We start from the raw sequence: 25,736 nt of genomic DNA on the forward strand, positions 1-25,736 counted from the left end.
GCATCCAATCCCCTAATTCTTCCCTACTCTCTGTACATTTGTCTCCACTTCACGTCTCCACTTCTCTCTCTCTCTCTCTCTATATATATATATATATATATATATATATATATATATATATATATATATATGTGTGTGTGTGTGTGTGTGTATGTTGTTTATATATATATATATATATATATATATATATATATATGTGTGTGTGTTTTGTTTATATATATATATATATATATATATATATATATATATATATATATATATATATATATATATGTGTGTGTGTGTGTGTGTGTGTATGTTGTTTTTTTTTCGACATGTCCCTTACGGGCCTCCGTACCCGGTGGGAACAGTCTCAATCGATTTCAGATCGTTCGATCGAATCGATTTCTCTGGGAGGGTATTTGTTTTCCTGCGCAGCCTTCGCTCTTTCCTTTTCGCCGAGCGCATCAATCATGGCCCCGATAGTGAGTAGAGACACAGCTAAATAAAATGAACACACACACCATATCTCTGCTTGTTTCTGTCACCGGTGTGTGTGTGTGAAACCGGAGGACAGAAATATCGGAGCTAATGCTAGTTTAGCCTCTTAATCGGCAGCAATATTAGTCTTGACTACAAGCACGTTGGGCTAGCTGGTCGTGCTAATGTTAGCTAGCAGTGGGTAACATGACGGGGGGATAAAAGCGTGCTCTAATTATTAATAAAATACTAAAAGTAGATACGTAAGCAATTCAGGACGCAGTGGTTGACCCCATAAATGACCTGACACCGTCTTCATTCTGGTTTCTGGGCTTATTTAGCTAGCTAGCTAGCTAGCCTCCACGAGCCGTCATCTTCGTACGAGTTTGGCTAACTTTTTAATTTTTTTTTTAATTATTTTGTGTTTTAGAAGAAGCAGGTGGTGTTCAGGAAGCCGGGCGGGAAAAGGAAGAAGCAGCTCCTGAAGTTCACCCTGGACTGCACGCACCCTGTTGAGGATGGCATCATGGATGCTGCCAACTTTGTGAGCAGATTCACTCAGACACGAATGGCAGCAGCTTCCTGTCCAAGTTCCACTCAGTTCCAGATCAGAAAACAATAATGATTTGCTGTGGCTTTAAAGCAGACTGATTTGGCAAACCTTTATTTCTGTATCAATATTTAATGGAGTTGTGTTCACTGACTCCTGGCTGTGTCCTGTCCACGTCCAGGAGCAGTTCCTGCAGGAGCGCATCAAGGTGAACGGCAAGGCTGGGAACCTCGGAGGTGGAGTGGTGTCCATCGAGCGGAGCAAGAGTAAAATCGCCGTGAACTCAGAAGTTCCCTTCTCAAAGAGGTACAAGGCGCTGTATTTGTCTGTGGTGGCAGAAATGGTCACAAATCAGTCACACGCACTTCAATAAATGTCAAAAACAGCCTCAGTGATGCTAATTACCAGACCCAGAAGGTTCTGTGATGTAGGGGCTAGCGTGTGAGAAGATGTAATAGACAGCAGTTCATTTTGATGCTAACTAAGAATGTGCTGACACATCGTCTAACATGTGTCTGAATAATCTCACTGAAAAGTTAAAGGGTACATTGACTGCGGTAGCAGTTTAGGTCCAACTCCTGTCCTTGGTCGGTTATGATATGCCTTACATCAAATGTTAAACAAACATTTGCGTTGTTGTCACATATCAATGAGTCGGTCCTCCATCTCTGATGTCTGCCGGACTTTCGGTTGCGCCATTTTGGAATCCCCTCTGTGCTTACATCACCGCACCTTTTGATTGGCTACCTGTCACATTCAACAGGCTCTAATATGCTGCAATATCGGGTCAAGACAATCCAACAAGTTGAAAATCCCTGATTTTAGATCGGAGCGGTCCCGACATCCTTCCCAGCAGAGCAAATCACTCCTAACACACCACACACAGCAGGAATATCGCTTAAGAGTCGTCCTGGTAATCGGGGAGTTCTAAGATTGTCATATGGGGGAAATGGGGACAAAATCGGCATAAAAATCTTGTCGTGTGGACTAGGCATAAGCTTCAAATATATGTTTTGACTCTATTTTTTTTTTTAACTTTAACTTAGTAAACCTGAATATTATTAAAATTGTCAGTTCTGCAAGTTGTATTAAAAGCTGGTCATGGTTGAAATTTACTGTTTACCCATGCAGATGGTTATTGTGGTCTTAAATAGAAAGGCCAAGTTCTTATATTTTGTTTTAACAAAAACACTATCAGCTAAAATGTTCTCCCAAAACCAGAAAGATGATTTATTGTTGAATAATGTGGAAGTCTTGGTGTAAATTTTTGGCCTGACGGAGCTCAGTAGGTGTTGATTTCAGGATTCTCTCAGTAACAGACGTCAACCTGCTCATATTAAAGTTGTCAGTTGTTTGTTTGTAGCATCCATTATTTTTCTTCATAAGAATAGTGATGAATCATAGTGCTCCTGATAAACAAGTGCTGCACCAGAGCATCACCACCAGGGGGCGACTGTAGCGCTGAGTCTGAAATGGAGTTCCTCACATGATTTTAGAAGAAGTTCAGCTGTAACCAACCTTAATAACAGCTAAATGTTATCAAATTAATCAGCTTATCGGCTCATATTATAATAAGAATGATTATTTTAAGCATTTGCAATTTATTTCTATTAAAACAATTAAAATAATTTTTTTAAGAGGCGTGTTAAGTGTCGTTATCAGTCCAAAGGAAGCAGTAAATTTATCAGATTGACGTGCACCTGAAGACATTTCTCCTGACTCACCCCGTCCTATGTCTCCACCCCCCACCACCACCACCACACACCCGTCCACCCTCCATGTCTTCTGATTCTTCAGGTACCTGAAGTACCTCACCAAGAAGTATCTGAAAAAAAACAACCTCAGGGACTGGCTGCGGGTCGTAGCCAACACCAAGGAGAGCTACGAGCTGCGCTACTTCCAGATCAACCAGGATGAGGAGGAGGAGGAAGATGAAGATTGAGCCTTGCACCAATCTAAATAAAATGTCAAAAGACAAACGAAGTGTTCCACTTCCTTTGGTTGCTCTGCTTCCTTTCTGCGTCACACATCGGTTTTGTAAAGTTATGTTGAAGTTTGAATTTCACTATAAACTGTAAACATATTACAACTTTTTAACACATCTGTTTTTTTAATTTTCCCGTACGTTACTGAAATCTAACTACGTCTGCATGCTTTGTGCTATATTCACCATTTATATATGAAAATATTTGTCCCTAGATTTTAGTTTTTTGTAACTTTTATAACTTAAAAAAAAATCACCATTCATAGTTGACCTATTTTCTGACTTCTTATGATACATTTAGCTGCTGCTTTGCTAATTTTAGCTGTTAAGCTACAGTTTTGTCAGTTTTTGTCGTGGTTGTTTTAACTTTAACAATCCAGTTTCATCTTTTTTTTCACGCTGCATTTTCACAAAGAAAAGCAGTTTGTCTCAGTCTGAATGCTGCATCAACCTGTTCTAGTTTCCCATGTTCATGTTTCCATGTTTCTGCATATGTTGAGCTGTTTTAGCTTTTCACACTATCAAAACATTCGCCTCTTTCAGGAGATGGATGCTATAACTTCTGCTTTTTCTAACTTCATTTACAAATATTTGCCCCCTAAAAATACAGAAGATCTCTTCAGTTCTGCTTCAGCATACTTGCTCTAGTTTTGTCATCTTTTCTATATTTAGCTACCCTTTTGCTGCTTTTAACTTCTGTCCTGCTACATTAGCTTTTAGCTAGCCTTTAGCTGCTGTAAGCTTCAAGCTACTGTTTTAGCTAGCCTTTAGCTATCTATTCATGTGATACAATTTTGCAACTTAAAGCTTTTAGCTAGTGATATAATTTTAGCTTTAATAAGTCAGAAATTCACAGTGTTTTGAAGAAAATCTTGTTTCTCTTGTTTGAGTTGTAAATCCCAACAAAACAAACAAAAACAATGGGTACCGACTAATTAATGGTGAGAAACTCGTGCTGTTTGTTCAGAGATCCCCTCCAGCTGCTGTGTTTTGGTTCGTGATGAGCTGAAGCTGGAGGCTGTCCTGTTTCACACCTGTGGTAACCTTGACAACAGATCACCGGAAGTCAGGACACCTCCCACACGTGCAGCACGTTAATCACGCTGCACCTTGGTCGGCGGTAGATGGCAACCCAGATTTCAGGCGTTAAATCGTCTAAATGAACCCCGAAGCGTCTGGAAGGTGTCGGAGTGTGTCTCCGGGTGGTGTTCTGTCTCTGAGGGGGATGTCTGGAGCGAATTGTTCCGGAGAGCAGCAGAAGTTTGGCTCTAAATTCAGATTTCCCATCAGGAGAGTTCAGACTCAGCTCGGCTGGATGGTGCTTTTATTATTATTTATTCATCTGGCACACTGCTAGTTCACTGCTAGTTCAAGTAGTAACTAGGAAGAGTATGACTAACTAGTTGATGGGAGAAACTATGGGATGCATCGTCATGGCAACAGACCAGACGTCACAATCTGGGCATGTGTGTTCCATTTTTGTCTTTCTTATTTTTCAGTCTGCAAGACCTGGATAGAGATCTGTGGGGAAAATATATAAATGTTCATTTTTGTATTTATTTTTTTTTAAACCCACAGAGATATAGAAAGAGAGAGAGAGAAGGAAAAGGGAGAAAAACATTTTTTTTTTTTGTAGCAAAAGATAAAAAAAAAGCCTCAGCGGCGAACAGAGTTGTTTTTGGGTGAAGAAAGAGGCTGAGCTGCGGCGTCTGGAGGGTTAACTTCCAGTGTTCCCAGCCTGAAAGGGGTTCGGGGGGCTATGAGATAAAGATGCCGGGGTCGCTGAGTAATGAAGACGAGGGACAGGACGACATGGATTTTGAAGACGATATGCCAGGTGAGGGGGAGGAGGACGGGGAGGCGGGGTGTCCTTCACATTATTTTTGCGCCGCTCCGCCGCCTTGAATGCGGGGAAAAGGGCTTGTCCTGCGTTCCTGAGAGCAAAGAGGAGGAGGAGGAGAGGAAGGGGGGGGAATAAGCAGAGTCATTCCCTTTCTCCCCCCCTCTCTCCCCCCCCCCCTCTCTTGTAGCCCACGACCTGGTGTCTTGAAGGTGGAAATGTTTGGCTTTGCCTCGGGCTGTCCTCGCATCCAGCCGGCTTCAGGGACATGATGGAGCCGCCGCTGCGTGCCTCCTCCGGGCTGGAGGGGGAATCAAAACAAGTTCAATGTCCAGGGAGCTGTTCAGAATGAATAAAAAACCCGGGGCAGTTCGTGCTTTGCGGGCTTTAGTCGTGTAAAGATGAGCTGCGACCAGGAAGCTGCCCCCAACTTTATTATTAATATATTTATTTTTGTTGCACTGCATGGCCGCAGAGGTGTGAAAGCCACGTGTGGACTCCAGTAAACAGCCCCATGATGTCCTGGTGCCAGCCTTACCAGCACCTCCAGCATCACCAGCACCACCAGCACCATGTTCTGCTTTAGGTTGCGCATTAACCCAAATTACCTCCAACCCAGTTTCCTCCAGATGCACTGTAAAAATTAACTGTTGGAATTTAACCAGTAAAATTGGTCCAACATATTGCAATTGTTTCATTTAAAAATATTATATGGCAAATCCCCATTAAGCAACATACACTGTTTAACAGGAGGGCTTAAATTTTCGAGACATTCCTTGGTCCTGATTACAGGTGAACCATCTCTGAAGATTTTCTGATGTTGGGTGCGTGTCTACAGGGTGTTGCTGTGATAGCAATCGCTGTTTAGACGACTGCAAAAAACGTTTTAAGCTGTAGTTTTAATGCCAGGTCACTAAGTAGCCCCATGACTTCTGTATTTCAGTGACGCCTAAGTGACGAGCATGGAAATGGTTACATCTAAAATGGCGATTAAATGAATGTTTGTTTGGTCTGACAGTATTTGTAGAATGTGTGAAAAGCATCTCTGCTGACCCAGGAGAAGGTGTAGGAGCAACAGAAGCTCTGATACGTTGAAAAGAGCGATCAGAGCCAACAGCTCTCTGTTGGTGTGGTTCATCTGCTGGTGCAAACGCAGGAAAACTATTGACTGCAGCCTTGTGCCGTTTCACTCCGATGCCAGGCGTTTCCAAAAACTTCCTCTCTGAGGCTTGGGTTTAAAAAGTTTCAGTGTCAGAGAAAACGATTGCTGTAGTCGTGGACACGAACGGCGGAAACGTTTCACTTAAAAACAGCGTCGCGTAAACAGGACCTAAAGCCTAAACGCCACAAGTTCCAGTTCTGAACGGAGAAATCTCCCCGGATGGGAAGCAAAACGGTTTCAACTGCAGGATAAAAGTCCAGTTGTCTTTTTGTTCTGCAGCATACAAATGCGCTGATTTTTGCCTCATGATTTCTTTCATTGTGGCTAGAGACATGCCATCATTACGGTTTGTTGTTCTAATAGTTCAGTTATTTTTGAGTTTTTATTTGTAAGTCAAATTATAAACACCTAACTAAGCTCTAGACATAGTAAGGTTAGTAGGTTCGTTCGGCTGCTCCCTTATTCAGGGGTTGCTACAGTGAGCAAACTTGCTTGAACAATTTGGCAATTGTTTTACAACCTCAGGATTAAGAGACCGCGGCACTGACCACAGACCCAAAATATTCATGTAGCAAGAAACCTACGAGGATGTAAAAGTTTACTCCAATCTAAAAAGTAACAAAAAGAAGCCGTTCGATCCCAAAGCTGTGGACAAAGATAAACTCAGCAAATGCAAGGCTGGCCAGGCAGCTACATGAACCCTGCATATAGTTATCAGAGGTACATGAGATAACACTACAAGGTTTTTGACAAATCTTAACTTCATAACTAAGTTATCTGACTTCTTGTTCTCTGTTGGACACTGCAGGACAGGAAACCATTGAGCCGATGGACGTTAACTGTTGGCGTAAATGTTGACGTGTTGCAGTGCAGAAGCTTTATCTTTGGGTAAATTTTAATAAAAAAATAGGCAGCAGTTGTTACTGAAAATAAATAGTTTGACCATATTTGAAAATAGCATTTACTTGTTAAAATACTTGATTAAAATTCAAATATTTTTCCTGGGAAATATTTATTATTTTTGGTTTTTTTTTACAGTGTGCAGCTCATTCTAGTCACATGATGGCTGCATGCAAGCCAAATTTCTTTCAATTGTCTTGTGGCTGGAAAATGAATACTTTTCCCTCAGCCTTGAACCAGATGTCATTTTCTCCTCTTAAAAGTGTTCAGTTCAAATCAAATCACAGAAGATTCATCTGTCAACAGGCACACAGTCATTTGTTGCCTCACAGCTCATGGATTTATCAGTTTTTACGTCAGCAGATGTTGAAGCTTAAAGCACTTGATTAGTTCAGGAAATCGTGGTGTTTGAGAGGTACAGAGTTCATTTTCTGTTTCATCCAACCTGTGTTGTTCGTTATGGTGCATTAGAAGCCTTTTGTTAATAAGAGTCAAACCAAAACAATTGGAGATCTTTTCTTACTACGGTGTGGCAGGCCTGAGGTGATGGAGTGACTCCTTGTTGCAGATCACGGTTTGTAAAACTGCAGGACATCAGTCTGTAGCTGCATTATGCCAGTGAATTACAGGTACTCCTTAAAAAGTATGGAAAAGAAAAGGTTCCTTTGTTATGATTGATCTAACACTTTGAAATGATTACCTTCTGAAAGCATGAGGGCTGTATTTACTGTATTTGTGGAAATCTAATATAAAAACATATTTTAAATAAATACAACACAGTGTTTTAATTTAAGTAAGATCTCTGGCATATCAAATTAACCCAATGAATGCTGGACCAATGCCTGTCGATGCCTCTTTGTAAAAATAACCCAACAGAATTAAGAAAAAAGGGGGAAACTGAGGGTATTTTAGGAATTACCTGCGATTGCCAGGCATACCTGTTGAGCACACAATCACTGATCGAAGTCCTGAAGAACCCAATATTTGATTTTGGGAAAAAAAGGATTAAAAGTATTCAATTGGTTAAGGCAGTTGAGAAGACATAAGTATTCATTTTTTAAGAGTCACGTTTTTGTTGGCTTTAAAATAAATTATGAACCAACAGAATATAAAAAAAGAGAAGACAGAATGATTTTTATTATGTTTCATTGTCTTACTGCTGCTTTATTGTATCAGGAGTCCTTATTTTCCAGCACATCACCAACCATGATACTGTATAAATCTGGAAAATCTATTGTTATGCTGCTTGAACAAGTAGCAGATTTCAGACAATTGACCTTTGTTAACAGGCATAAAAATTACAGATGATGTCAGGGATCCAGCTCAGACCTCCCTCTGCAAAATGTTGCCTTTATGCAATTAAAACACACACCACGGAGGTCCGTCCTTTGGGGGGCTTCAGACCCATAAACACCATCGTATCAAAGCTTTTATTTGTCATGGCACAAGGATTGGCCTAAGTCCCTTTGTGTTACCCAAGAAGCTTACACTGTCATGGACTGTTTTGTTGTGTTTTCTGTTTTAATTGCTTAGTTCTTTCCTAAAATTAAAAGATTATCATGGGCTTTTGTGTGCCTGCAAATGTTATCCTCAGTTGGATGAGGGTCTATTTTTGGATCCCTCGCTGTGAAAGTTGACACAGTTTTTCTTGCTGTACGTGCGCGTAGCCTAAGTATAAAATAATTGTGTGTACGTGTATTTGCAGATTAGAAATACGGTATTTCAAGTCTCTCTTTCCTTTGCCTTAAACTGGACTTAAGATGGATTTACAATAGATCTAATTTAGGCTTTATCCTTCCATCAATTTGATGATTTCATACTTCAATAATAGCTTATGAGCATCTTTGTCTGAAGGCATTTGAAGCGTATTCATGAAGAAAGGAAATCCTTTTATCCAGCTTTTTTTTTTTTCTTTTGGAAGCTCTGCTGGGCAACATAAAGTGGGTATTTTTACACAACAGCCAACAGAAGAAGAATGAATGTGCTTTCTAGTACAGTCCAGCCTCCTCTCTTGGGAGTTGCTTGTGGATCATTTGAGTGGGTCAGTCTGCTGGCCAAGCCCCTGCAAGAAGGTCAGGAGTGTGTCTGTGTCATCCATTCACATTTTACAGGGAGATGGTTTGGCAAGTGAAGCTTTGGTCATCCTCCTGATCCTAACTGGTGCCAGACTTCCCCTGGGCAAATGACTGAGCAACCCCCCTTTCCATCCAACACCTGGCATGGCCGATGCTGGACGGGTCCGCTCACCAAGCGAAACATTTTCTCCCTCATAGCTTTCCATACGGCAACTTTACAGACCATTACCCCGAAGCAGAGTTCAAATTAAAAGGTGATTTGGTTGTCAAAAGCATATTTTCACCCCAAAATTGTCACCTACAGTATATAACATCGACCGTTAAGAAAAATCATTAAAAATCGTTTGTGTTACATTTTGACAGCTCCAAGATTATAAGTATAGTTTCTTTTATTTAAATCTTCCAAAATAAAAATGCTAACAAAACTGATCATCTTAATTTAGTGTCTTTTTAAAGATACTCATTACAAAATTATGAAAACTGAACAAAATTTAATTTGCACAATGTTTTTCTCATATCGGTGGTTAATGTGTTCTTAAATTAAAAAAAAAAATTGTTGTTGCCAGCTACTACTTGTGTTTGTTTACCTACTTAAACATGATATGCATTCCTTTAAGGATTTATAGGCCTTTGACTCTTCATAGAGATTGCTTTTAAAGTTATTGTTTGGTGTATTTTTTATAGAGATATAAAAAAAAATAAAAAGACAGATGAATCAATAATTATACTTTTTTGTACAAAATTATTTGTCAACCAAAGGGTCAGAATTTTGACATCAATAAATGTATGAATGTTGGTATCACGTTTCATTACGACTGATCCAACATGTATATTTATTTATTTCCAGGCTAATAAAGTTAGTTATCAGACTCCGTGGATTCAGGGTCCTCTGTAGCTCGGTGGTCAGTGCTGCTGTCTGTGGGTTTGAGCCCAGATTGTGTCAGGAAGGACATCTGGTGTAAAAACAATTTGCCAGATCCTCTGTGCCAGTTTGCTTGTTGATGCGACCCTTGAGAAGGGAGCAGCTGAAAGAAAAACAGCATCAGAATAAGTGGGTTCATCCTCTGGGGAGCCTGAATATTGTTACAAAACTGCAACACAGTTGTCAGGAGTTTCCACTCTGGACTATAAAATCTAAAGAGGTCGTCTCCGTTAATAAGACTCAGTTTTGACGCTAATGTGGCTTAAAAGAACGTTGTCCTGTGGGCTCTGAGTAACACTGTCACCACTGTCTAGTTTGAGTGATTTATTGTAGAGGGAGCAGAGACTGGAACACACACTCTGGCATCATCTGGTGTATCAGAAGAAGTGATGGGTGGTCAGCCTGTCATTCATTGTTCTCTCATTGAAAGAAATAGGTTGCAGATTTATGAATCCGCACCGTCGCCTTGCTGCGTCTGAATCATGTCATCATCTGTGCATCGCAGAGATGTGAGGCACGGCGCATGTGTCGCTGTCATGTCTCGCCTGGCAGGCAGGTACCACACATCTGGGACATGAAAGAGATACTAAACACATACACTCCAGGTTTACTTTGAATGAGAACAACAATTAAAGACCGAGCAATCTTTGAAGGAATGCATATCGTCAGCCTCCTTTCCTGCCAGTGTTTTAGACTAAGATCATCCGAAGTTAAGAAATGACAGTTAAACCCATTTGTGTCAAGCCTTGAAAATAATATTATACGCAATGTCATGCAATGTTACAATACCTTGCATGTTCTTCATGTTTTGTTATCAGTTGGAGTACGTGTTCTGAATGACGCTCAGCTACTATCACACCAAATTTTGGGAATCGTCATTTTCTGTGTAGGTTAGTTTCCATCAGTGTTGGAAGCTGCCTTGAATTGAAAAGACTCCAAAAGTTATTCAGTTGTTGATGGACATCCAGTGATCACTTTCTGGCAGTTTAATTAAAATCTGTTCAGTGTTTCCTAAGATTATTTTGCTAACAGAGAAACAAGATTGACTCAACGCTAAAGTTGAAGCAAAGATGTCACATAATGTGTTGCAGCAACGCTCAGCTATTAACACACCAAAATTTAGGTCATATCTTTAAGACTGGCTCTTACAGCCATTTTTGTATTTTCTAAGGTCAGATGGGTGTGGCAGCCATCTTGAAAAGGATTAACTCAAAACGTTAACCAGTTGTAGATCAATACATCTAATGAATACTTTCTGAAAGTGTCATTAAGGTCTGTGGAGGGATTCATGAGGTACAAACACACACATATACACACACAGACATGAGCTAAAACATGATCGCTCTGCCTTTGGTGGTGGGCGATAAGTGAAATGCACTAGATAGATATTTCCACTATTATTGCCAGATTAAATGTTGCCTGGGAGCCCTTTTATTCTGAAATATTGGCCACATAACTCACACATCAGCCCCGGTTAGCCCTGCAGACGTGGTGACACATTTAATCCAATAGCCAGAGGTAACACAAAGATCCTGACACTGCCTCTGATTAAAGCTTTAAAATGAAAGCGCTGTGCACATGGAATACCTCCTGCTAGCTTTGCTAAGCAGCGGATAAGTGGCTGGTGAGGCTTGTGTGTCTACTACACAGGAATCCCTCCTCCCTGGTGTCTCACTCCAGCTACCCAGGGGAGAGGTAGACTGCAGGGCTGGTGTTGGCTGATTGACTCAGATACATGTGCTGCATATTTGATGCCCTTCAGTCTGTCAGCGAGACACAGAGAGAGGAGGAAACGTGCAGACAGAAAGAGACAGTCAGAGATGCAGAGTAAGAAAGAAATCTGATCAGCTTACAGTTGCTTCCCATGTGAGTCTGTGTGTCTTTTTAAGGTGATGTGTTATTTGGGGATGTCTGTCTCCCGTACTTACTCTTCTAGCATCAGTGGAGTCTGCTGTGCTCAGCAGTCAGCGTGTTTGTTCACAGCAGCTGGAAGACTGTACAGCTGACAAACCACAGCCGGTCGCTTCAGTTCCAGCAAGCAGCACAGGCAGAAGATATGCACTGTGTACCTCAGTGGTCCTCCAGGGAGGCACCATTTAACGGCAGGCAGGCACTCTGTTTATTTGTGTTTTGATGATTAAAGTTGATCCATAGTCAGTGATGTGTGATTAGGAGGTTTATTTAGCCAAGTGCCCCTGCTGGACTGATATTGATTTATCACATTTATATTCAAAACAGCCTAACTGACTTTTTACTGTAATGTGTTTTCACCATGAAAAACTTTGTGTCTAAACACATGCATCCATTATTCAAAATGTGAATAATAACTGCTGCAATAAGATGATCTTCAGTTTATTTAAACTTTGCATTTAATTAGAAATGTAAAAAAAAGTAGAACGTCTGGAAACTTTAGCTTTTAAAAACTATTGAAAAGGTTCAGATTTAAGCCAATCCACACATTTAAGGTGCAAATTACATCATGGTATTTTGACTGACGATAGTGAATCTGCACCCATCTCTCAGTGAGTATTTATCAATCTGAACTGCACAAAAGTTGGCAGTAATGGGCTAAAGCAAGGGCTGTAGTTGTTGCCGTTTGTGCAGGAGGTGGAAATACTTTAAACAAAACAATTTAAAGGCCTAGCATTCCTTCAAAGAATGCATGTTGCCCACCGCCTTTCGTACCAGAGTTTTAGATGGCGTTCTATGTTGAGCAAAGGCAAGGTTGTTGGCATTGTTGTCAAACCTTGAAAGTAATGTTTTGCACGATCTCATACAACATTGCAAGATGTCATGCTCAGAGTATGTTAGGAATGACTCTCAGCTACTACCACAAGAAATTGTAGCTCAATATTTGTAAAATAGACTGAACTACAGCCAGCTTTGTGTTTGGTAATCCTGATTAGCTGTGGTGACCGTCTTAAATTTGATTTACTTCAAAGGTTATTCAGTTGTAGATGTATATCTAAGGGTTATTTCTTGAAATTTGCATTAAAATTTACCCTGTTTCATGAGTTATTTTGCTAACACAGACAAAGTTGACTTCAATAGTAAATGGCATTGTTTTAAAAACTTGTCTTGAATAATTTGTTAGCACTTATAGTGTGTTTTGGGGATAAATCTCAGCTACTGTCACACCAAATTTAAGCTGAAGCCATTTTTGTGTTTGCAGAGATGTCTTTGCTGTGGCGGTCATCTTGAACTGAGTTGTCTCCAAAGCCAATCAGTTGTAGATAACAACCCAATGAATAATTTCTGAAAGTTTTATTCTAATCTATCCAGTGAGTAACAAGATATTTTACTAAAAGCACAGACAAATGGACACACAGACACTCTGCAAAAACATTATCGCTCCTCCTTTGTCTTTGAAGCAGACAATAAAACAAATACAATACGAGTAAGTTGACTGTTTTATTAAAGCTTTTGTCCTGATTTTCTAGTTTTTATTTAAATCTGCCTTTTTCAGTGTATACATACATACATATTTTATTATTTTGTGCAGATTGTTTTCCTAATCCGATGATGTGCCTCTCTTTGTGTGTGCAGATGAGGATGACGAAGGTGAGCGCAACGCTGTTCCCCTCAGGCCCCTCGCCAGCTTCTTCTCTGACGATGACCTGCTCAAACAGCAAAAGAAGAAGAAGCCCAAAAAAATTAAAGAGGGGAAAATACCCAAAGTTAAGAAGAGGAAAAAAGAGGTGAGGTCTTGTTCGTCTTTCATCACCTCAGACATGTTTTGGCTCAAGCTGTGCGCCACATTCTTTGTTTCCCACGCTATCACTCTTTTGATGTTTTAGCAGTTGGATCCGAGGTGTGTTTTCTCTGCTCCGCCGCCTCTGAAATCAGAATGAGAAGCAGTGGACTGTCCCCGGGCCTTCGGGGAGGTTGGCACCAGCGCCACTGTTATTGCCAGTGTAAGCTGTGGGCACCAAATGCCAGTTTAGAGTGTGGATTTGTGCCTGTGGTGCTGGTGCTTATGGCAGGGACTTTGGGTTGCAGGCACAGCGCTTCAGCCAAACGAGCAGCAGGAGTCACAGCTCTGACTGAGCAGCTTAGACAGCGAGGCTTCTTTAGCTTTTAGTTTTCAGGATTATTCAGCTTAGTAAAAACATTAATGAATACCAGGTTTTACACATGAGCATTGGAAGATGTCCAGAAGAATGTGCAGACAGTTTTATTCAGACTTACCCACAGTTGCTGTTGCACGTGATCCTCCCAGGAGGAAAACCGCTCTTATAACGTGCACATCAAGAGTGCAGAAGAGGAGGAACATCATGCTTAAAGTGCAGAAATGCTGTTTTCCTAATATCGACCAGCACATACACTTGCGTATTTGCTGTAAATTCTCCAGAAGATGTTGCTGCTATGGTACCTGCTGCTCTCCTGCTAATTTAAGGACGGAATGAAAAAAATCTCTGCATAACATCTGAATAAAAACTGGATGTTTCTGTTCTCAAATGTGAACCCTGTGGGTTGGTGGTTCCCAAACTTTTCAGCTTTTGACCCTCCAAATAAAAGTGGAAGAGACTTGTGATCTGAACTATTGCTGGTGGAAGTATTACAAACAGTAAAGAGAGAGAGTCAGGTGAATTAGTGTTATTCACAAACACAGCTGGAATCTGAGATAAGACGTGTAAATGCTGTGAGCACTGCTTTTGTCTTGTTAGATTTAGGGAAAAAAAAGTATTTTACAGAATTTGACAAACCATAAAGTCTATTCAGTAAGTTTTATTTATAGTTGTGTAACTGCAACTGTTTTTTAATATTTAAAGGAAAAAAAAATGTTAAATTGGTCTACATTTTGGATTAGGGTAAGTCAGGGTTAGCTGGTTGTGTTAACTTAAGTTATGTTTATCAGGTGTACTTTATGTTAAATAGTAAACTGTGCCTCAAAAATATTTTTCAACTGTCCTATGAATGTGCTCATAATGAGATGCACAGTGGATTTCATAACATAATTTCAACCCTCTGCACAAAATCTGAGCAGGATAAAAACCAGAATCATCTTTACCAACCTGTCTGTTTCTGAGCAGAATGTTCTTTTTTCGTCCGTTCTGCAAACAGATCCTGCTTTCAGGTTCAGTCCAGCCTTTAAACACAGCCAGGCTTTGCTTTGGGGACTTTCCAAAAAAAAAGGGACAAGTTACATATGAATATTGGAAACAAAAATCTGGTCAGTTGTTGCTTGATTTATTTCTATTTTAATTAAAATTCCAAATAAACCTAACATGCGTGTTTTTAGACTTTGGGAGAAACAAAACAAAAACAAACTCATGTACATGAGGCAAACATTAAAGCTCCACACAGAAGGGCCCCGTCTTACATCTGAATTGGAGAACATCTTGCTGTGAGCAGTAATAGTTTTTCCACCAGCACGACAGAGAATTAAAAGAAAGAAAAAAAAAACACTAAGTTGATTTTCCAATCCCTGAAGCTGAATATCTGCAGGAATTCATTGTGTCCTCTGTGTTTTTGCTTCCGGCTTTGGCAGCAGCTTCAACGGTGCCGGTGACACAGAGCCAGGAAGTTCCCCACTGCTGGCTGCGGCTGAACCGGCCAGGCTGCTTGTGGCAAACACTGAGCTCGAAGCTAATGAGGGGTGGGGGGTAGAGGGGGGATCCCCTGCAATTCCTCTGATGATGTTCTTCCTCAAACACAAACTCAGTATTCTCTTTTTTTTCCTCTTCTCTTGTTTTTTTCACATCACCTCAATTTGCCTTTCTTATAACACAACCATTTCTTTAGTTTTCTTTCCGTCTTTCTTGTTTTTTATCTTCTTCTCCCCTGTCCTCCCCTCTGAGCTACCTCTGATGCTGTAATTCACTTCCAATCGCTCCCCAGAGGTCGCTGTCAGACGGAGTCCAAAAGTCAATTGGGGTCAGAAACTGTCAGCGGCGCATCCCAGTCTGAGGTCAGAGCTGCTGGCAGGAGGGACGGCAGCAGCAGAAAACAGTTCTATGTTTGAACGAGGCTACAAGGGAATCTGAGTTTTCTGAAAACAATTTCATTAGTGGTAGAAAAAGGTGCATCTCGGCCTCCATGAAACTGAGTGAGGGCTTCTTATTGCTTGAAGAAGTTGGTTTAGATTGAGGAGCCGTCTTGTTTTTACAGCTTCACCTCTCTGGGATTGTGTGTCAACAAAGAGCTGTGTCTGATTTCAGGGAAGAAGAAGCAATTGTTTCAGAACCATAAACAAGTTTCTACAACCTCAGTTCCAAAAAAGTTGGGATGTTGTGTAAATTGTAAATAAAAACTGCAATGATTTGAAAAATCTCATAAACCTATAATTGAAACACAGAAACATATCAAATATTAAAACTAAGAAATTGTACCTAAAAGTAAGTGGTACAAATAAACAACCGGGGGAGCATTTTGCAACTAATTAGGTGAATTGTAAGAAGACTGGTTAGAGAGGCTGAATCCTTCAGAAGTAAAGATGGGCAGAGGTTCACCAGTCTGCAAAACACTGCATCTAAAACTAGGGGAACAATTTCAGAATAATGTTCCTCAAGGGAAAGTTAAGAAAACTTTGAACACCCGACCATCTGCAGGTCATAATTTCATCAAAAGTATGTCCTCCATATTAAAAAGGAGAAGGTCCATCCTGCCTGTTTTCAGTGAACAGTTCAAAGGCCTGCCTCTCTGATGGTATGGAGGTGCATTAGTGCCTCTGGCATGAGCAGCTTAAGCATCTGGAAAGTGACCATCAGTGCAGAACAGTATATGCAGGTTTTGCTCCATTCCATGTAAAGTATGGGTTTTACAAATCATGCATCCTGTTTTTATTTACATTTTAGGAGACGTCCAGACCTTTTTGGAACTGGGGTTGATTTCCTTATGGAGCCAAATTTTATTAAATATCCTCTTTTTCACTCATTTATTATTTTTTGTGGCATCCGTTGCAGTCTCTTTAGGGGAGAAACATTACGGGAAAGCCTTTAATTTGATTACCTTATCAGCACTTATCTGATTTGCTTCGCTTTGAAAGGAGAGGGCAGCCTCTTCGCTGCTGTGCTGAAGAATCCTCGTATTCATCTAAGATATGTGTTTAACGGTGAACTCTGGGCCACCACGAGGTTGTCGCTGCCACGGTTCCAGCTCGTCCTTGTGGTTACTCTCACTGGTTCAGTTCTGCTTCTTTGCTTTTTCCTCCTCCACCTCCACCTCCACCCCCACCCCCATCCCCCATCCACAATCTTCAATTTGCTCTCTCTTTTTCTCGCTCTCTCTGTCTTCTTATGCATAAATGAGATTTGTCTAGACGGGAGCTGGAGCACCGGCTTCGCAACCACAGGCCTCTGCATAACAAGCTCGTTATGCAAACGTGTCTGATTGGATGGCGCCGTTCCATTGGCTGCCACTGTGATAGTGTGTGTTTGTGTGTGTGTGTGGTGGTGGGGTGGGGTGGAGTGGTTTGATAGAATGAAAGAGTGAAAGAAGGAAAAGAAAGAGGGAGAAGTTAAGAGAGAGAGAAAATAAAAAAGCTGGGGGGTTGAGGGAGAGGAGCTTTGAGATGTGAAGGAGAGAAAGTGAGAAGAAGATGAGGAAGAAGGGAGGGGGGGAAACAAAAACTAGAAAGAGCGAGAGAGAGCCAGACACTGCTCAGATTTGGTCACCATGGCAACACAGCCAGGCTGCTGGTAGGGTTGGCGGGCGCTGCAGCAACGTGAGCCTTACCACTGCGCTACAGAGCAAAACGCCTGCAAGTCTCTCCATGGAGCCACACAGGCCTGCAGAGCAACAGGCAGCGAGCTGAGCACAAAGCCTCCGTGCACTCCCTTTCTCGTGCACACGCACCATCAGTCGTACATCATGCACATACACAAATGGTAAAGAAAAGATTTTTTTTTTTTAAACTGCAGGCACACACACAAGCATGTAGATTTAATGACACAAAATAGCACAAAATTGAATATTTGCATTAAGGAGAGCTCCACATCCATTAAGACTCTCATCTGTAAACGGTTATTCAATTTTGCACAAACCTGCAGCACACAAATGCACAAGTATTATGGTTTCAGGTGGGTAAGAAGAACAACAGCAGTCACTTTTCTCTCTGCCTGATTTTCCTCACACACGGAATATAAGCAACCTCCAGTGGATTTGTTCATGTGCAGCTCTCCTGATCACACAAACAACACCTGTTAGCTGTTAAATCCATACAGCCCTCCAGATGTCCCATAATAAACAGGCACGATGCAGCTTAGGCTGTGATTGACTGCATTGGTGAGGTATTCAGGTTTTTTTTTTTTTTAATTAGTTTTGTTCAAAAGATGCAATTTTGAGAACTCTGAGTTTCACCATGCTAACTGCAGCCAGTCTGAGGTGTAGCTGTTAGTAAACTAACATATAATCGAGCTGTGATTCGTGGACGTCGTTTTGGCAGTAGCTGTTGTCATTCATAGTCATGGCCAGAGGTGAAGAGCCAAATTAAGATTCCAGTTTCTTTTATTCATAAAATGGCTGTTTGCCAGAAGCTTTACATGAATACATAAAGATGTTTATCTTCTGTGAAGTCAGGAATATGAAAGCCTAGGGTACCAGTCATGAGTATTTACTTGACCTTGTTCAAATATATATTTTTTCTTTCTGTGTCTCATGCACCAGGGAGGACTCCAGACAAGAGTGGACAGCGACCTGGATGAGACCTCGGAGGTAGAGGAGGAACGAGTGTGCCCGGAGATCGGCTCGGAGAGCGAGAGCAGCGCGTACGGCCCCACCAAGAAGAAGAAGAAGAAACCCAAGGAGAAGAAGGAGAAGAAGCCCAGGAAGAAAAAGAGAGATGAGGATGACGACGATGATGACGATGATGATGGCAACATGAAAGTGAGTCTATAGTCATGATTCCGATCATATCTTGTTGTTTTCCTAAATATAGAAATTAAAGTCAGACATGAGAAATGACATTTTCTGTGAAAATACAGTGCAAACGCTGAAATTCACTGCTGATGAGATTGTTATAGGAAAAAGAAGCACAATGGTAGCTAAAAGCTACAATAAGCAAAATCATAGCTAAAAGTTAAAAGTAGCTAAATGTAGCAAAAGATTAGCTAAAAGCTAAAGTAGCAAAAGGACAGCAAAAAGTAGCAAAAACTAGTATAAGAAGACAAAAACTGAGCATGTCGAAGCAGATTTTAAAAAGAATAATATTTCTGAAGAATTTTAAGAGATCTTCATGTAAATCTGTGAGGAAAATATTTGAAAATGAGGGCAAATCTTTTGAAAAGTATAAAAGGTACAAAACCCCAAAATCCTCTCCTGAGTGAACTGAACATTTTGATTTATGAGATGTGGTTCAATGGTAAAAACTGGAAAACGATGCCTCTTGATATGCTAATTTGTTATGACTCATGTATGCAGTTATATTTACACATGCATAGTGAATAAAAACACATAAAAATGCATTTAACTTCACTGCTATTGTTTCTGACAAACTTTAAAATAAAAACAGTAGCAAATAAAATAAAACGTTTCAAATGGACATAGACTCAGCTTTAAAATCTAAAAGATTATATCTCCCTCCTCCTCCCTCTCTGATGTGCTTCCGCTCTCTCCGAAGCTGATCCCAGTAGAAACAAAACATTCATTTTCTGCACACGCTAATGACCATGACACCTGTGAAGGTGGCAGTGATTGACTCCAGTTAGAGGCTCCTCCTGACTCCAGCTGCTTGTTTTCAGGCAGGCACAGGGGATTCTCTCAAATTGCTTTAGAAGCCAAAGGAAAAAGCAAAGGAAGGTTTATTATCACAGATTTTCTGTCACAACTCAGCGACAATAAAACTGACAGTTTTGTTTTTATTAAAGATATGTAACTCTGGTATAATAAATAAAAACTGAGGCTTTTAGATTAAAAAATGAACACTGTGGCCTTAATTGCATAACTTAATGATTCAGTGTATTTCAGCTTATTTTCTATTGGAAAAATATGTCAAACTTGTACAACTATTTAGCATTGTGTACAGCTTATTAAATGCAGAAATCATGTGCAAAAATATATCTTTTGACGTTTACCTAAACAATCTTGCATTCTACCAAAAATCTAAAACTCTGTCCCTTACTGTCAAAGTTTTTTTTAAATAAAAAAACTACAACAAAACATCTGCACAAAACTTTTTTAGCGTGCGCTTCAAAACTGCAACAAAATCATGGATTTTACAGCAAAGTGGATTTGTAGTTTAAATATGGCAACAGGAGTTTTATTGTGATTCAAGCAGAGCATTCCATAGAAAGGTAATATGATTGATAATGAAATAAAATGACTTGCATAGAAATATAATGTGTGTGCAAATCTGAATGAACTCAGAAAGTAATCACAGGATGTGCATCTAAAGCTAATTAACTTCTGAAGTCAGCCGGAATCATAATGGCCACCACAGCTAATTAACATTAGTGAGCACAAAAATGGCAAACAGTCAGGGACATTTACAGATACTGAGCTAAAGTGTAGTTGAGAGTCATCCCAAACTTATATTCTGAGCTCAAACATGTCTTGTGAAATTTTACACGTTTTCATTTACAAAGTTAGACCAAAATGGCTTCAACTCAGTCCCTCCTCAGCATAAAAAGATCTTAGTTTACCAGTCTGGTGATGGACAATATGCTTTCCTTCCAGCAATGCTGGGCTTGTAATTTGTTTGGTAACCAGCTCTTGTCTTCGCTCCTGCAGGAACCCAAGTCGTCCAGCCAGTTGATGCATGAATGGGGTCTGGAGGACGTTCAGTATGGCTTCACTGAGGACGACTACAAAACGATCACCAACTACAAGGCTTTCAGCCAGTTCCTCCGGTAACCATCGTATTCTCTGAATTATCTTCCTGCTGTATGTTAATCCGCTTTGTTTTGTTTCACTTGCTGTGATTTGTCAGAGTTCTCAGCTGAGAGCTTTCCAGCAAGTCTCCCTCAGTGAGACCGGAGTGTAGTGTGACAAGCAAACACTGCTCTTTTTGTTTGAGCTAAAAAGCTCGGCTGTTGTTATAAAGAGTCTGTCTCACCTGGGGCTGTCTCGGCTAAGCCCCTGCTCTGACAAAGTGGAGCATGAGCTCCTGTGGTGCCCCCCCGTGTGCAGTCAGCTGCTCGTTGGATGCTCGTGACAGCCGGGAGGCTCTGGGACTCAGCGCTCTGACCCGCTATCTTTCTCAGGCCAGCATGCCAAACCTCAAGCTGTTGCCTGACAAATCTTAAACATGACATACTCACAGCAAAGCAAAGAAAACCCAACTTAAGGGGCAGTGGAGTGTCAACAAATCAGGACCCAGTTCCCTCCAGTGCTGTGCGGAGAGGAAATTACACCAACAGAAATGAAATGTGACATAATAAAGCTGTTGTTGTTGTCTCCTTTCCCCGTGGCTACACTCAGGCCTCTCATTGCCAAGAAGAACCCGAAGATTCCCATGTCAAAGATGATGACAGTGTTAGGGGCCAAGTGGCGTGAGTTCAGTGCCAACAACCCGTTCAAAGGCGCATCTGCCACCGCTGTGGCCGCTGCGGTGGCTGCCGCCGTGGAAACAGTCACCGTTGCTCAGCCAACATCTGTCAGCAGCAGCCAGCTGAGCTCCCAGCAAGGGCCAATCAAAAAAGCCAAAACCAAAGAAGGAAAAGGTGAGGGCCCGCTAAACTGTGGCAGTGGTTTTTGACAAATACTAGCATGTTTTCTGTTCTCGTCTTTGAACGCAATTCAAGAATTGTTTATTCATTTTCTGAATGAATTATATTCTGTTGTTGCCCGCTGCTGAAGGGATAATGCAAAAATATCTCATGAACTGGTGAAACAACCAGAGAGTAATCATTGGATGGGCATCTGCAGCTGATTAATGTTTGGAGTCAGTCCAATTCAAGATGGCCACCACAACTAATCCACATTAGCCACTACAAAAATGTCTATAACTCATTCAGTTTAACAGATATTGAGCTAAAATTTGATCTGGTTGTATCTGAGAGCCATTTACAACACGTACCCTAAGTGTGACAACTCGTGATATTTCATGAGATCACACATCACATTTCCATCATTCCTCATCATGAGAAGATTTTAATTAAAACTCTGGCATGAAAGGCGGCGGGCGGTTTGCATTCCTTCAAGGAATGCTAAATAATATAATAATAATGTCAGTAATGGACTCAAAATTAAAACCAATATCAGCATCAATGTATGCTGCCTGGTTAACACGTCTGATGTCTGATGTCTGTGTCTCAGGACCAGGAGTCAGAAAGAAAAACAAGACTGTGAAAGAAGCAAAGAAGAAACCGAAGCCCAAAAAGAACAAATCAAAGTTGGGTCAAAGTGGGAAGAAGAAGAAAGCGTCCTCTGTATGTGTTTTTATTTTACACAACTGTTTACTTTCAGCTTATTTACCTTCTCAGCACCCAAACCCTACATGTTTAATGAAAGAAAAGTAACCAGATGGTTCACTATGCTGACTGACTGACTGAACAGTAGTTATTTTTGATATCCCTGTGTTGCTTCCAGCCCTTCACTTTGTGGTTTTGATTTTTCAGAGTGAGGAGGACTTTCTGGAGGAGTCAGACTTTGATGACATCAGTATCCACAGTGCCTCTGTGCTTTCTGATACCTCGGGGGCCGCCACCAAGAAAAAGGCCCGGCGTGGGCGGAAAAAAAGGAAAAGTATGTTTACAATCTACTCTTTCTATGCTCTGTGGTGTTTTTTCTCTCCAAAATCCCTCTGAAACCTCAGAACCGAACGGTCTGATTAAGGGTAATGATGAGGTAATTACAAAGGTTTATTTACTTTGAGAACGCTCTCTGAGGGCAGGTGGTCTTTTGCAGTTGCTGTTGTCCTCATACTCATAGAGTTCAGATTTGGAGGCAGTTTGGGATTATGTAGCCTGGAATTACCTTTATACAGTAAATACAGCACATGCTGCACTTTTATACTGTTGGTAGAGGAGCAGAGCAACAGTGTGACTTTCTGTGTGTCAGAACTGCCTGAGTTTAATTACTCTTTTACCTTCGCTAGAGGAGGATGGGGATGGCTACGAGACAGACCACCAGGACTACTGTGAGGTTTGCCAGCAGGGGGGAGAAATTATCCTGTGTGACACCTGTCCAAGAGCCTACCACCTGGTGTGTCTGGACCCTGAGCTGGAAAAAGCACCTGAGGGAAAATGGAGCTGTCCACACTGTGTAAGCAGAATCAATAGCTTAAAATGACTTTTTAATTGAAATGCTTAAATGCTCATTAATATGGCTTCTTTTGGGTGACATATGGGATGAAATACAGTGAGGTCTGGACATTAGGAGGAATTTGGCATGAGTTTTGTATAGTACCCAGCTTTTATCATTATTTGTAATTAAGCAGTAAAGCTACATATTTTATCAATCTAATGATCGTAAATGTGTTTAACTTCCCTCTGAGCACAGTTGGTTATGGTACTGAAACATTATTTAGATTGGAAGTACATGACTGTGTCTTAAGATCTGTACTGGTTTGATTTCTGTCATCATGCATTTTAACATTCAGTTTACAAGTCAGTTTTATTTATTTTATTCTAATCATGATTAGTGGAGAACTATTCATGTATGATGTGTGGTAAATAATAATAAAAGAAAATTAAAACATCACAAATGAGTCTGAAAAATAGCATTAAATTTTCTTTTCTTCCCAACGTGCTCCTCAGGAGAAGGAGGGAATCCAGTGGGAGGCCAAAGATGAGGAGGAGGATGAGGAGGAAGCTGCAGGTGAGGAGGAGGATGACCACATGGAGTTCTGCAGGGTGTGTAAAGACGGAGGAGAGCTTCTGTGTTGTGACACCTGCCCGTCATCCTACCACATCCACTGCCTCAACCCACCTCTCCCTGAGATCCCAAACGGGGAGTGGTTGTGTCCTCGCTGCATGGTGAGCTCATCTTTACACCTTTTAAATCCTTCATCGTGATTTATTTTAGTCAGCTTTCTCATATGTATCACTGCAGTTATACTCTTGCTTGAACTTAATGTATTTCTGTATGATTTTGTAAAAAAATATCATGCTAAAACCTTGTTTACATCTATATGATATTATCTGCTTTTGATATTTTTAAAATAATGTTTATTTTTCTTATTTAAAGAATTGTCTTCCAAAGTACTTTTGTGGAGTTTGGCTCCTTAGAGTTTATTAAAGCTTGTATTTTTTATCAGGTTTTAAATGTTGTAGGTAAGTCCATCTACGTCTTTGTTTCCTCTCAGTGTCCTCCTCTCAAAGGTAAAGTACAGAGGATTCTGCACTGGAGGTGGGGAGAGCCCCCGCTGCCCGCTGAGCCTCCTGCCGGCCCTGACGGCAAACCCACTGATCCGCTGACCAAGCCCCCGCTCAAGGGCCGCCCAGAGAGGGAGTTCTTTGTGAAGTGGGCTGGCCTGTCATACTGGCACTGCTCCTGGGTCAGCGAACTGCAGGTGAGGAGTTGGACCCGTGTCAAGTCAACATTTGGCCACGATGACTGTCCGCTTTGATTAATGTGGGGCACAAAGGCACTCTTACTAACTCATCTTTTGGTGATTTAGGCTTTTGCGAGTTTGTATGAATTGTTTTTCTTTGAAGAACACTCATGATGTAATTCCATTTTGTCTGTAATTCACTCACTACATTTAATTTATTGACAAAATCACTCCTATAAAATGTAGTCAATTTTAAGCACCTTTTGTTTACTATAAGTGTAACTATGCTTTCTTCACTGAACTCTTTGTCTTTATATTGATTTTAAACTTGTTTCAATGTAGTGTATTTAAAAAAAAAACAAATAATAGTTTTTGTTTGTGAATAAAAACAGCTAGACATTTGTTTTGTGTGTGTTCTGCTGTGCAGTTAGAGCTTTACCACACGGTCATGTATCGGAACTACCAGCGGAAGAACGACATGGACGAGCCGCCGCCGTTTGACTACGGGTCCGGAGAGGAGGAGCTCAACAACGAGAAGAGGAAGAGCAAAGACCCCCAGTATGCTGTGATGGAGGAGCGCTTCTACCGCTACGGCATCAAACCAGAGTGGATGGTCATCCACCGGATAGTCAACCACAGGTGTCTGCTCTCACACCACTGTTAATAAGAAAGGCCTTGAAGGAATAAATATCACTTATAGACTGGCACAGTCTTAATTTTCAGCTAAGATCATCTTTTGTTGAGAATAAATGAAGTTGTAGCCGTTTTGGTCAAACCTTAGAAAAACAATTATGTGATATTGTGAATGCCACTCAGCTTCTACCTCATCAAACTTTAGCTCAATATCTGTAAAATTAACCAAGTTATAGCCCTTTTTGTGTTTTTGTTTTTTAACTTTGGCATCTATATTGAATTGGGTTGACTCCAAACATGAATCAGTTTGTAATGAAGGTCTTCATTACTTATCCTGACAGACTTAAAGTTCTTATTTGTTTGGAATATTTTAAATGAAAGAATTACGCTGAGAAACAGAATGAAGTATTTTATTTTTTACAGTTTGTGGGTGTTCCCAGACAGCTTCTTCTAAGTGGTACTGATGAACTGTCCTGGGAACAAAACAAACAAGTGGATGAAGTACGAGACTACTGTGACTAATCTTTGAAATGATTGTGAAAGATTGAGCTTTCTGAGTGTTGTAGCAGTTACTGTAAAGGTGACTTACGTCTGTCTTTTCTCTTTCTTTCGCCATACTCAACAGCTCTTTGTGGCACCGGCCCCAGCTTCTGACACCTGTAGAGTTTAATCTATAACATTAAACTCTAAATTACACAGTTCCCCTTCACACAGTTGTTCATCCAATTATTCATTTCTGCAAGTTTCTTTGGAATTCATCCAGTTCTTTACTAGATATTCTGATAACAGGCAGACACATGAACACACACACACACACACACACACACAGACAGGCAA

The 25,736-nt window shown here is 40.8% G+C and overlaps 2 protein-coding genes across 3 annotated transcripts in view; both read left to right on the top strand.

Annotated features, from left to right (window-relative positions):
- The first annotated feature begins 338 nt into the window (after window positions 1-338).
- On the top strand, window positions 339-3,000 carry rpl22 (ribosomal protein L22). Its single transcript, XM_017408592.3, has 4 exons — window positions 339-464; window positions 890-1,003; window positions 1,191-1,315; window positions 2,807-3,000. The coding sequence occupies exons 1-4, from the start codon at window positions 453-455 to the stop codon at window positions 2,949-2,951; spliced, it is 396 nt and encodes a 131-aa protein (XP_017264081.1). The 5' UTR covers window positions 339-452; the 3' UTR covers window positions 2,952-3,000.
- Window positions 3,001-3,136: 136 nt separating this feature from the next.
- Window positions 3,137-25,736, top strand: part of chd5 (chromodomain helicase DNA binding protein 5) — a 43,046-nt gene continuing 20,446 nt past the window's right edge. For both annotated transcript variants that reach the window (XM_017408800.3, XM_017408801.3), the window contains exons 1-11: window positions 3,137-4,830; window positions 13,439-13,590; window positions 18,500-18,718; window positions 20,561-20,679; window positions 21,251-21,492; window positions 22,088-22,200; window positions 22,390-22,516; window positions 22,869-23,035; window positions 23,530-23,748; window positions 24,078-24,284; window positions 24,694-24,905. In XM_017408800.3, the coding sequence (XP_017264289.1) occupies window positions 4,764-4,830; window positions 13,439-13,590; window positions 18,500-18,718; window positions 20,561-20,679; window positions 21,251-21,492; window positions 22,088-22,200; window positions 22,390-22,516; window positions 22,869-23,035; window positions 23,530-23,748; window positions 24,078-24,284; window positions 24,694-24,905 (1,844 nt within the window). In that variant the 5' untranslated portion in view covers window positions 3,137-4,763. The remainder of the gene's footprint in view (window positions 4,831-13,438; window positions 13,591-18,499; window positions 18,719-20,560; window positions 20,680-21,250; window positions 21,493-22,087; window positions 22,201-22,389; window positions 22,517-22,868; window positions 23,036-23,529; window positions 23,749-24,077; window positions 24,285-24,693; window positions 24,906-25,736) is intronic.

The sequence above is a fragment of the Kryptolebias marmoratus genome, linkage group LG4 (genome assembly GCF_001649575.2).
Source record: "Kryptolebias marmoratus isolate JLee-2015 linkage group LG4, ASM164957v2, whole genome shotgun sequence".
In the NCBI taxonomy this organism is placed as follows: domain Eukaryota; kingdom Metazoa; phylum Chordata; class Actinopteri; order Cyprinodontiformes; family Rivulidae; genus Kryptolebias; species Kryptolebias marmoratus.